At 49.9% G+C, this 12,881-nt stretch overlaps 1 protein-coding gene across 1 annotated transcript in view; it reads right to left on the bottom strand.

Annotated features, from left to right (window-relative positions):
- Positions 1-863: 863 nt before the first annotated feature.
- The window catches only part of LOC105307371 (vesicle transport protein SFT2A), a 26,877-nt gene continuing 14,859 nt past the window's right edge, over positions 864-12,881 (bottom strand). Inside the window, exons 4-10 of the mRNA XM_011382850.2 lie at positions 9,088-9,233; positions 8,430-8,512; positions 7,256-7,337; positions 5,282-5,317; positions 3,931-3,989; positions 2,602-2,631; positions 864-1,222 (exon numbers count right to left, since the gene is read on the bottom strand). Of these exons, the coding sequence (XP_011381152.1) occupies positions 1,183-1,222; positions 2,602-2,631; positions 3,931-3,989; positions 5,282-5,317; positions 7,256-7,337; positions 8,430-8,512; positions 9,088-9,233 (476 nt within the window). The 3' untranslated portion in view covers positions 864-1,182. The remainder of the gene's footprint in view (positions 1,223-2,601; positions 2,632-3,930; positions 3,990-5,281; positions 5,318-7,255; positions 7,338-8,429; positions 8,513-9,087; positions 9,234-12,881) is intronic.

Here is a 12,881-nt window from a genome sequence, read left to right as displayed (position 1 = left end):
GAGGACGTGGCCTTCTCACCCACCCCCACGGCCGGGTGCGGTGGCGGCTGACTGTCCACACTGCGGACTGCGCGGGCGTCCCCTCCAGCTTCAGCGACACAGCGCCCGGTCCCCCGATGCCAGCATCGCCTCCTCTCCTGCACGCTTCTCCATGCGCCCCCCAGAACACTCTCCCAGGACGTGCCCTGGGGTAACGACGAGAGAAGCAGTCCGTCCCGCCCCTGTGCACCCCGTTCCTGCAGGGCCAACAGCCCTGTGCGGGCCCCTCTCCCTGCAGACCGGGCTCGGGTCAGCCAGGAGGGCAGAGGGGACAACTGGAGAGCTGGGGGCGGGGGTCCTCCGCAGGGGCCCAGCGCCAGCCTTGGGTGAAAGCGGCTTCCTCCTGTGCCGCCAGGGTCCCGTCGCTCCGCCCAGCCGCCCTGGCTCGCAGCTCTCCTCACCCCACTACGACCAGCCCCCCATATGTCCTCCTCCTGGACGTCCGGTGCAGCTGTTTTCAGGGGGACACCCGCAAGGACACGCTTCTAAGCGCCCTCATCATTTCGCAGTCCTATTATCTTTTACAAACTTGTACTTAGAAACGTTATTAGGGCAGAGACTGTAGCTTACTCATTTTTCTACAGAAAAACTGCAGTGCCCAAACTAAATTTTATTGACTGAACCAAATTACCACCCACTTAAAATATTGTAAATTTGATCCAGAAAGTTAATTTTACAAATATGAGTTTATTTCAAAACTGTAAAGATTTATATTATTTTTATTACATATAAGAAATTTTTAGTTTAAAATAAACTTTCACATTTAAAGTTTTACAAATACTTTAAAAATCTAGACATTTAAAAAAAGCCAAAAACGATGACTATATCTTGCAGCATAGGTTTATCCTTAAATATTCACATCTCAAGTGCTGTTTAGAAAAGATTAAAAACTGGCTAAAAATCATTTACAACTGGCAATGATTAAAATCTCCTTAGCTCTGGAAGAGCATATTAATGACATATAATGGAATTAACATTACAAGCATTTAACCGTTAAGCGAGCATGTATATTTTACCAACACGCAAAATGGTCTTCGACTGTCACTGCAGTGGTTTACGGAGTGATTACTGTGGCAGGAAAAACATACTTCACCAAAAACATAACATCAAGTTTCAAATGCTCTTTTCTGAAGTTTCAGGTTTTCAACTTAGGAGAGAAGAACAGCATTTAATCACTGCATCCCTGGTGAAAAAAAGGAGGAAAAGACAATATAATAATCCGCCTCAAGAGAAAACCTTCAGAAAACATCTCTGCCAAGAGACAGATGCATGATGGTCTTCGTACGTCAACTCAGCGGAACCCTAACACAGAAAACTTTGCTGAATATCATCACTTGAGCTCAAGATCTGAGACTTGAAATTATTTCTGAAATGTTGTTTATTTCACGGAAGCTTGCTCAGCATGCACACTAATCTTAATGTGAAGGAATAAATGTAAATGCCAAAAATGGCCCAGCAAAAAACAACTAATTTTAAAAAATAACAAATTGGATTTTAAAATGCAAAATGTGTACAACTGCATGCTAAGGATTCTGGAAAAAATAAACGTGATAAACTTCACTTATCTTTAATATTTTTTCCCAAAACTATTTAAAGTATTATTTTTATTCGGTGGAAATTATTCTTTTTAGGGACGGTTAAAAGCAAGCACCAGTGAGCTGGAGACTAGTGGGCAGATTCTGCCTGCTGCACGCTTTGGGGGAGGGGCCGGCCAGTCCCCAGAAGCCTCGCCGGGCTGCGGGCTGCGAGCTCACATCGTCATGCGGGAGTGGACGCCGCTTCTAGGTGACCTTCCCCCTTGAGAGAAGCAAGCATGGCAGCGAAGGTCCTGAGGACAGTAAATTTCCTCGTGCTCTCGCTCTACGGCTGTGCTCCTGTACTTGACCCTGGCTTGCTTTTTCTCCTTGTACGTGTTCGTCAAAAAAGAGCTACCCGTTTGAAATTCAAAAAGAAAAAACAGAATTTCTACCCATCTTCTCCATGTTCACATGAGGCATAAACAACCCATGCTTCCGAAGTCCACAAAGCAGCGAAGCTGAGCTTCGACAGAGTATTTTTATGAATCTGTCAGATTCGAGATTAGTTTTGTTTCTCCCTCCATAACTAAGTGCATTTCTCTGAGAATATATAAATGGCAGTTACCTCTTGACACAGAATAAATACGTTTCCACTGGCTTAAAAGATTCCTGTGTCAGGCCTCGCTTTCGCACTAACGTCCCTTTTTGAATTCAGTATCATCTGTTCTGCTGGCGTCTCCACATCCCGTTTGATGAGCCCTCACAGGCGTGGCAGGAGCCCTGTTCCCCGTGGGACCCCCTAACCCGAAGGTTCAGCGTTACAAGCAGGAGTGAGCTCCCAGCCTCCCGCTGCACATGCTCCCAATGGCTTCGCTTTATGCGCGAGCTTTTATCCACCTCATTTACAATATCATTTCTTTTGGGGAAGAAAGCCAACAAAAAAACAGCTTTTCAAATAACATTTTCATGTGAATTATTGAAATTCCTGTATTTTTGTGCAGATAGCGAGAGGACCAGAAGCCAGACGGAATTCCGACGCGCTTACCTTGCGTAGGGGATGTAGGACAGACTGTACCTGCAAGAAAAAGCCAAGTTCGGTCACCCACCATCTAAGCGGCACTTACGTTCTGCCAAAGGGCCACATTTTCACGCTAACGACAAGGGAAGCGCGTTCCTGCGGCATCCTCACTGCATCACTCCTGACCAGCAGCATCGCCGCGAACTGAAAAATGCAGGTCGCCAGGCCCACCCCACCCCACAGCCCCAAAGGAGAAACTCTGTTCTAACAAACCCTCTAAGTGACCCTGATGCCTGCTAACGTCTGAGCTTCTTGGAATGAAAAGGTTATCCTTTTCAAGGTATTTTTTCAAAAGAAACTATCAAATATCTGAGGATAAACTGCAGTCTCCTTAAGGGATAAATCTGTCATTAACTACAGATGACATGATAAGCGGCAACATATCACAGAACATGACGAAGGAATTCAATTAAAAATTTTCCTTATTTCACTGAAAAAGGGCAAAACATCGCCACAGGGCTCCTTTGTAACACGCAGAGACTCTGCTGGCAGCGCAGCCACGGGAGGAAAGGCAGAAACGGGCTCCGACAGATGACCCCAGACTGGGTGACATCGAAAAGGAGGCCTGACACAGCAGAGTCAGGAAGACGGAGCAAACAAAGCTCGGCTCTGGAGAGAAAGGAAAGACCCTCTCAAAAATCTTTTGCATGTGAGAACGCCTCCTGGTCTGACGTGGACGTGGACGTGTGCGAGGGACACGTTCCATTCCAGCGGACCTTCGCGAGGCCTGTCACTGCAGCTGGACGGGGTGTGGCCCAAGGTGCAGAAAGGCCCGTGAGGAGCAAAGTCAGGTGGAGAGAGAGTGCGGGGGGCAGTGGCATCTAACAGCTCCTCGTCCCGGGCGACCCCAGGCAGGGATTCCAGAGCCGGCGCCAGGACGAGCCTGCTCGGTGCTGACGCAGCCACATGGCGCCAAGTCACTGGCAGCCCCACAGGCCCTTGGGCTCAGCCTGTGACATGGCCTCGCGTCCGTGGATGCAAACGGCTTCACCGACATGTCTTATCACCTCTCACATCTCAGAAAAGAAGTGACTGTATCACGGTGTAACTACGTAAACATGGCTCCCCACCCTGCCACGGGTCCCCCTGCCTGCAGCTACCACTAAGCCATATTTAAGTCCCATGAGACACACCACACACCTCACTCACCTGACTTCTCAGGAGGTGTGTCCCCTCCAAGGCACATGCTTCAACCACTAGATAAATGCCAACCACTTTCCTGGGCTTATAGTCTCAAAACAAAATGCTTTCACCCTGCTTAGGGAATTTTAACTTTCTAGTTGGTATAAGACTTACCAGGTCATCGACAAGAACTGCAATATGCAGAATAATAAGGCCAGCCCCTTCTTATGCCACTAACAGCAGCAAAAAAACAGAGAAATAACAAGTTAAAATTTTTTAAAATACTTTTTACAACCCAGTTCAAGTCTTCCCCTTCAAAAATGTAAGATGACAGTTCCAATTATCTTAATAAACGTTAGTATGACAAACTTAAGATTCAGATCTGAAATTTAAATATCCATAAAGTACATTTCCTTTCTAAAATTCTCGGTATCCATTAATTTACATACTGCTAAATCTAAGGTATTAAATGTTACTGAAGTAACTGTGCATAGACTGAAAATATCAAAACGCTGTATGCTGGGTCCTTAAAGTCAATGTAAATATTTCTAAAATCAACATTCATAACCCCACTTAGTTATTAGATCTACAGCCTATGTAAATTTACATATTTTACTCATTTTCACAGCTTGTCTTATTTTTTGAAGAAAAACTCTATTTTATTATGATCTTCTAGAATAATGTTAAATAGTCTCCATCACTGTTTTTAAATGACCTATTTTTAGAATTCCTTGTCCATTTTTGTTTTTTATTTACTTCTTTATTTACTTGTCATCTACAGCTTATAAACGAACGGGCCGCGAGACCATTCCAAACCAGGATCAGTTTTCACAGGGACATGCAAACGCTACTCAGGACATTCTTCTAAGTTACTGGGAAATGAGGGGTAAGTGGATTCCCACGGAACTAATGTTTAGTCCTCACATCAGCCAAAATAAAAAGCGGATCAGGACAGCGTCTGACTGGGCATTTCCAGAACATCGCCCGCCAGCCTTTCTCCCTTAAAATGTACCGTTTTCGAGATGGCTCTAGCACCACCGCAAAGCCTTCTGGGAAGCAGACAGGGAACGGTAACTATAGAAACTACAGAAGCGGGAGCGTGATGAGCCGGCAGAACCGTGACGGGGGCACTTTGAGAGGCTGGTGAAGAGTGTCCCCTGCCCCGTGGTGCTGTGGGGCTCATCTAACGCCGTGTTCTCGGCTCTGCTCGCCTGCCCCGGTCTGCCTTCTGGCCCGTCTGCGTGGTGGCCTCTACAGCCTGCTGCCCCTAGCGGCCCAGCTCATCGGTGCGCCCGCCCGGGGACTGCCAGAGGGACTCGCCTGACCTGGAAGCGAGGACGAACTCACCTCTGTCCGTTTCAGATGCGCCACCTACGGCAAGTCTAGCCACTAGCTGGATGTCGCCATACGCAATTTTAGGGACACCCAATCTTTTGGGGGTTTTAAGGAAGCCAGACTTTGAGCTCCTTTGAGACCGGGTGCGGGGCCACGGCTAGTACCAACCGGCACGGCGGGCGTCACTTACCCAGAGAGCAGCGCACAGGGTCAACACGAAACACAACTGGAAGAGAGGAAAGAGCGAGCCACGTCGGAGTCTGCTCCAGAGCCAAGAAACGTGCAGAAGCTGATGTGCATTCACCTGCACGGACAACACGCGCCAGGCTGACCCCGGCTGTGCTTCCACGCCCCACGAGCGTTCCTTTACTTCCAAGTCTATGACTGCACAGTTCCTGGGCAACATGGAAGCACCTAGACAATAACCTGCTGATTAGGTCAACAGGAAGAATGCCTGAAGAACGACTCAGAGGAACAGCCTTCTGCTGAATGACGACAGTGACCTCAGTAACAAGACCAGCAGCCAGGAATGGTCCCGCAGCGCACATGGTAAATTCTACTCAGCTTTTCAACAGGATCTTCCGTGCAGAGATCACACCTTCATTCCTCACCTGTGTCCCTCAAGGAGGCCGTGAGTGAAAAGCAGAGGCAGGTGACCCCGATGGGGACGGGCGGGGTGTCTGCAGATAGAGACCCAGGCCAGATCCCAGCTCTGACGCCTCCTAGCTGGGCGTCCCTGGTTAAGTGAACCAACTATCTGGTCTAACCTCAGTCATCCTCCCTTTAAAAGGAGGACAGGGTCCGGCTCCCTGGTCCAAAGGGCTTTGCAATGAACAAACCAGAGCACGTCTGCAACGTGCCCGAGTTAGGGGCTGGCGCTTACACGGCGCCGGGGTCGGCACTTCCGTACCGTCATTATTGGGCACAGCCTACGTGAGCAGCAAATGAGCCACCCCAAGCATTAGCTAGGAACGAGATGACTCAAGGCATCACCAAAGTTACACCAGATGAATAACTAATAGTCTCTTTGGGGAACTACTTTACGTTTCTAAATGTTTGAACGGTCTCTCAACTTCATGTCTGTCTAGGTAAGGTGGAGTACATTACTAAGACAGGTTCCAAGGTACCCTAAGTAAAACGAAGCTACATGAAGTCTTGCATTAGTCTAATGGTGTAAGATAATTTCTCAGTAACCCAGACAAAGTTAAATGTTAATATATATGTTGCTATACAAACTAATAGAGGAAATTCAAGATAACCAGAAAAATTAGACAAGGGGTAATAAATACGATGAATCTGAATAATGACATAAATAAAAATTAGGCTAAAAAGTTCTTTTCTCTGGTAAGGAGGGAGAAGACCCACGTGCGCTAGCTGAAAACATCTCCTCGCTTAGAAATCTATAGATTGGCTGTGTTTGGAAAGCTGATTAACAGGCAAAAGGACAAACTAGCTCCAGCTTATATTTAAATTCAAAAACGGGCTTTAAGGCAAAAGAAATCTGCAGGACACGGGACAAGCACGTTAGGACGAGGGGCTTGGTACGGACGGGGACTTGGGTTCCTTCTGCCCACAACACCCAAAACAACGATCAGCCAAGAACCCAGAATGCGTGATGATGAAAACTATATTCGAAGATAAAGACAGCACAGAATTTAGGGGTGGTAACCTGGGAGCCACACACGGAACCAGCAATGTGACCGACGGCTGTTGGAAGCCACGCTGCTGGAGGTGTCTGTCAACGAGTCACAAAGGGCAGAGACAAAGCCAGAGGACAAGCTACTTAAATTAATGCCGACTCTCCCCGAAAAGGCTCAAATGGACCCAGAGTGACCTGTCTTCTAACCCACCCTTCAGAAAGCAGACGGAACAGTCCATTAAGAAACGCTCCCTGGGGCTTGAAAATGAGACACGCCCGCTCTCATGTTCGCTCTAGACGCACGGAGCTGCGGTTGCCACGTGCAACAGAAAGTGGCGTTTCCAGGGCCAGTCACGTCAGGCTGACGCTGCGCACTCCACTCTCATTCTCACACAACCTGCGGGATGCAGCTACCACACGCGACAGGAAAACATGGCAAAGCACTTACATGAAATGGGCAGTTATCTGTAAAGCAGCAACGCAAAACTACTTTAATAAAAGTTTTCATTTTCGTTATTTACTTACGATCATAATAATTGTTGCAAGCAATCTTGTTGTTTCAAACATTTTCTTCAGTTGCTTCATGGGTCCCATTAAAAAGCACGTGCTATTTGAAACAAATAAGAGACCCGAGAGATGGAATGACTAATCTGTCTGATTACGCAAAAATAAATGCTTTCGAGAAAAGAAATCCTATGTTAGTCTATTTAATAAAAATCTCTCACGAGGTCTGCTTTATTTTTTCCTTAATGTGAAAAGGAAAACGGCCTTTTAGTTTTCCATGAGACACAAATGGCTTTTTACAAGTTACCTACGGCGTGACTCTATAGCTACAAGTGACCCAAAGTGACCCTAAACCGACAAGATTCTTTGTCACTCCTACTTCCTCGTCTCTGTGCACAGGACACGTCAGAACCCTGAACAGCAACCTCCAAGACCAACCGCCAGCGTGGGGCCTCTGGGCACAACACCAAACGGCTCCATCCGGCTCCTTGCAGAGCACGGTCTGAGCGAGAACCGTCACGGCCGTGAGCCAGGAAAGCAGACTGAGCTTGGCCTTGACTCATGCCTGTGCCCTTGACGGGACCTCTGGTCCAGGAAATTCCTGCAGAAACAGACGGTCGCCTCCGAAAGCTGAGCGTCCACAGACGCAGAGCTCACAAGCCTGGTAGGTGCTATGACAGACATCAAAGATGACCCACGCAAAGATGCATGGGACCCTCAGAGAGGACGCCCCGGGCCCAATGCCCCAGGCCCCCTGCGGCACCGCCCCGTCTGACTTCCCACAGTGGCTTCGCCCCCAGACCTCCCTCCGCCAGGCGGCTGGTCCCTGACGGGCTCCCTCACTGGGACCCCGGAGGACGGTCTGCGGGAGGCTAGGCACACCCCCGGCTATGAGGGGTGATCACGGTGCCACCTCAGAAACTGGGGGTGATGGACACAGAACACTGAGAGTGCTCCCTGGCACACAGTAAGTGCCCCCGAACGCTGGCTGCCCCCGTCACTAACACGCTGGCCGGGCAGCTGGCCCACAGCAGGGGCCATCAACATCTATTAAACGAACACAGGTTTCGTGGCTGAACTCACAGTAGGTCAGCGCTGTAGAAATGTATCCTATTAAGAAAATCCTCATCAGAAAGGAAAATTTTGATAGTGATAGCAAACAAGATATTTTGAGAAGCTAAACTTCTGTACGTACCTGGCTAATGCAGCGATATTTCCAAAGGTATAAAACACTGCAAAAAGCTTTAAGCCACCAGGAAGCCACAGCAATCCGGTCCCCTAAGTTAAGATATTACAGTTATTTAAAAATAATTTTACCATTGTAATGGTTTAAAATTAAATGTGCTACAATAGTAGTAATATAAATACGTAAAATAAATTTTAAGTATAAATGTGTTTGCATATAGTCTCTAATTATAGCATTTTTAAAAAACGGTTAATTTTCAATGTTGTTTGCTCATCTGGATCTTCTGCCTATTTGCAGATAAGTATACATAAATGAGCCATAACGCAACTTTCTTTACACATGTGAGTAAATCTCACTCTACTCAAATTAAGTATTCTTTTAAAATGCCAAGTCTGAAAGGTCACTGACATCTAAATTACGCAAGTTTGAAAGGTCACTGACATCTAAATTACGGAGTGCAGCGTTTTTGATTTTTAACAATCCATGACCACCCCCAAAATGTTAACTTCTACATCTCTGTATTGATCTTTACCCCTTTATTAAAATGACTAAATAAGTCCCATCAAAACTGTCTCAGAGCAGATAAACTGGACTGCCCGCTGGGACTAGATGGGACCCCCAGTCTGATGATGCAGAAGTTGCTAAGCAACATAAAGCCTTCACTCACGAGGATGGAGAAGAGCACGCCGCTCACGAAGCAGATGGCAAACCACCTCAGCCTGGTGCTGAAGCTCAGGGACGAGGCGTCCAGGACCTTGAGGAGACGGGGGGTTAGAACGTGCTCACGCCACCGCTCGCCAGCGCTCCCTCGCCCTCAACAAGGCAGGGTTTCTCCGTGAGCCCAGACTGCGGCCCTCTGTCACTCTGCATGTGGCAGCGTCAGCTGACAACGCCAGGGCCCCGGGGCTGTGAAGGGAGCTACCAACACGGGCGGGGACAGGACGGTCCCGAGGAACCGCTGCCAGCTTGGGCGGCTGTGACAACGGAACTATGCTCCTGTTGTTTAAACAGCTCTGACCCGCTAAGGACAGCAGACGCACACTGATGTGGGTGAAACGACATCATATATAAGATATAAAAACTTGGAGGATTGAAAAATGGGAGAAAGCTGTGTCAAGACGGGCAAAATGCTGACACTCGCTGAGGCCAGTGAGGGCCCGGGGCTCGCCACGCCTTCTCTCAGCGTGCCCGAGGTCACTTAGGCGAGCTGCCCTGCGTGGAAAGCTGGAGACGGGGCTCCCTGCGCTAGGCGAGCAGCAAGAGAAGCCCAGGGACGCAAGGGGAGCTGGGCAGAGCATGGGAGGGACTGAGCGAGGATGAGGTTTCAGCTGGAATTTACCCGGGGCCTGCAGTGTAAACGGGTTCAGAGTCGGTCCTGCCATGAACAGGGCCACCAGCTAGAGCCCACCTCCTGCCGGCTACTTACTGGCTGTAGGCTGGGGGCAAAGTGGGGGTGACTGCAGGAGCTCCAGGGCCAGCAGAGAGGTACACCCGCCTAACCAGGGGGCCTGGGCAGCCACCCACCTGTAGTGTCTACCATCGGACACGAAGCCTTCATTCGAAACCTGCTCATGAAAGCCTTGGGTTTCTCCCCAACCATTACTAAAAACACAGTTTTGAAATGATGATTTATTCTGGAGCGACAACACTCCTATGTCATACAAATTCCAACCAGATTACATAGGGAAAAAGTAGAAATTACTCCATATACTTTACACAGCAGGATAATGCACACACAGTAATGATCAGGCAGGCACATTTAGATTATCAAGTACACTATTAACATTTATTTTCCCAATAAGGCTGAAAAAGTATCAACAACAGCTATTTCAAGAAACTAGAAATATATAAAAATTTATATGCCAAAATTTAAATTTCTCCCTTACATTAACATACATACTTAAAAATAAGACTGCATGCTTAAAATGTTATTTTTAAGAATAATGTAGTTAAAACAAAGATCGAAATACCTTTTGCTACATCCTTACCTGAGTAGATTAATGTGTGAATCCTTATGTAGCATGAAAAGCAGATAAAAATAACTTACAAAAGTTCTGTCAAAGTAACATCATCACTTTTTAATACTTTATAAAATGTGCTTTAATTAGCACTGTCATCTGCTTATAGCAAAACTGATCATTGAATTTTAAGAAAAGAATAAACTTGCCTATAAAAACATCTAAGTTTCATTCTTTCTGATGGAGAATACCCATCAAGTGTATTTTAACTACAGGGAACAGAATAAACCCTAAAGACTACACGTTACATAGAAAATGACCTACTGGTTTGTGACGAACGGGAGCAGAATCGTAAGAAAGAACAATTTCTAAACGGTCAGTGTGAGTACACGATGACGTGAGGGCTTAAGCATAAAGGAAAAAGCATCCATTTTTACTTCTTTTCACAAGTTTAAATCGCCCCATTGTTCACAAGTTCTACTGTTGGTTTGCCAGTTTATTTTTCTCTCAGCGTGCTCGCTCATACAACAGTCGGGATTTCCCCCTTATTACATCTTCCACATGATGATCTTTAATATGAAACATACGACGAATCATTCCATTAGTAAATATGGAATATTCAATCCACAGGCAAAAGACCTGTCTCGAGCCCTGCGAATTGTCCTGGACACAGAAACGGAGCAGAGTTCCTAAGCCCTAACCGAAAACCTACACGAAGCTTCGACACGCGCGAGCCGACACGCATCCCTCCCCCCGCAGGACACAGCAGGCGCCCTGACCCCCAGAGCCGCCTCAGCGCAAGCATGGGGTGCCACGCGCCTGTCCGACGCGATCAGAAATGACCCCGTCGAAAGCAGCAACCGTGCCGATTCCTTACACGAGTCGCAGAAAAGCAGCACACACTGACGTCGCGCCGATTACGTGACTTATTAGTTATGTGGGGAAGAGCAGCAAAGAGGAAACGCCCGGGGAGTGGGGGCCACTCTGCCCTGCTCTGGTGCGCCCCGCTCCCCGCCTCCCTGCGCCGCTGCCAGAACCAAACGGCACCGCCCGGAACCGGAACATGGTTCGCTACACACCTGGCTGGGAAAGGTACAGAGAAAAGCGTCCCCGCGGTTCCTGCAGTGACGGAGGAGCCGGGAGGGACCTGCCCTGGAACGAGGGGCATGGCTGCGGAGGCCCCGCTCCACGGCCACCGTCCCTGGCACACAGGGAGCGCGGGGGGCTTCCGGCTGGTGAATACACTGCCGCCGCGCTCCCCGGACTCAGACCCGCAGCGCTGCACGGAAAGGGCGAGGGGAGAGTGAGCCCGGAAACGGGCGCCCACAGACCCTCTCCAGGGGCTCCCGGGGGTCCCGGGGGTCCTGCCCCTTGCTCGGAGGCTCACACACTCACAGACGCGCTGCCCTCCTCACCGTCCCTACAGCTCTCCCTGTCATTCCGTCCCTCAGGACCTCCGATCCCAGGTCCCCACCACCCCTGGATCTTGCACACCATCCACGTGGACAGCCCAGCCTCTCGTTCCTCCTTCCGACCTCCATGGCCACCCCCGCCACTCCACTGGGTGACCAGGGCACTCTTGGTACCCAAAATCACTCCATCTCCGAACTTCGAGCTGCCGCTCCCGACCCGATGGCCTCCGGGGCCCGCCGACCCCACCGCTCCTGCCTCCGTGCCGCGTCCGGCCCGCCGACCCTCCCCTCTCTCTCCGGGGGCAGCACAGGGCACTCGGGTCAGAAGACACCTGGAACTGGCCCTGTGCTGCGCCCACCTCGGCCAAGCCTGCCGTCCTCCTCCGGGCGGAGTCGGGTGGCAGGACAGGGGCACCGCAGCCTGTCGTCACCCGCCTGACGCACTGCTGTTCCCAGGACTGCTGCTCCCAGGACTGCTGCCAACCTGCTCTCTCCCTACCGTCCGCCCTCTCCAACCACCTCCATTTCAGACGCCCGGCTCCTGCCTGGCGCTGCCACTCTGCAGCTGACCTCCCTGTCTCGCACAGAAAGCAGAGGCCATCGCTGGGAACGCCCCCACTGCTTGCTGCCACCAAACCACCAAGCCTGTGGCGAAAACATCCTCTCTCCGGCATGAGCCACGCTTCTCCCCGAGACGGCCTCATCAGCCTTCAGAGGCACTTAAGCGTCCTCCACCTTAAGCAAGCACCGCGCTCGCACGGTCTCACCCGGCAGCCACTGGCCGACTCGCTCACTCACTCAGCAGCTACCGGGCGCCCCGAGCCTGCCCTGGGTGCTGCGCCAGGAGCCTGGCCCCTGGTTCAAGGTGCGGGGGAGTGGCCCACGCAAGTGCGCTTCATGCCAGCCCTAGTGTCAGTGCGGGAAAGGAGCTGGGCTGGAGGCCTGCGCCCTGCCCGGGCCCACCAGGTCCCTTCCCGGGTCTACTTAGCTGAGGCCTCCTCACAGGGGACCGGGGACCCCGAAGACACTTCTCCCCTTTGACTCAGTCCCCTAGGGGAGCCCTCTCGCTGGCCTCCTCCGACCTCAGGGTC

The sequence above is a fragment of the Pteropus vampyrus genome, unplaced genomic scaffold, assembly GCF_000151845.1.
Source record: "Pteropus vampyrus isolate Shadow unplaced genomic scaffold, Pvam_2.0 Scaffold492, whole genome shotgun sequence".
Taxonomy (NCBI): domain Eukaryota; kingdom Metazoa; phylum Chordata; class Mammalia; order Chiroptera; family Pteropodidae; genus Pteropus; species Pteropus vampyrus.
The sequence above is the reverse complement of the archived record's forward strand: the minus strand, read 5'-3'. Positions and strand labels throughout refer to the sequence as shown.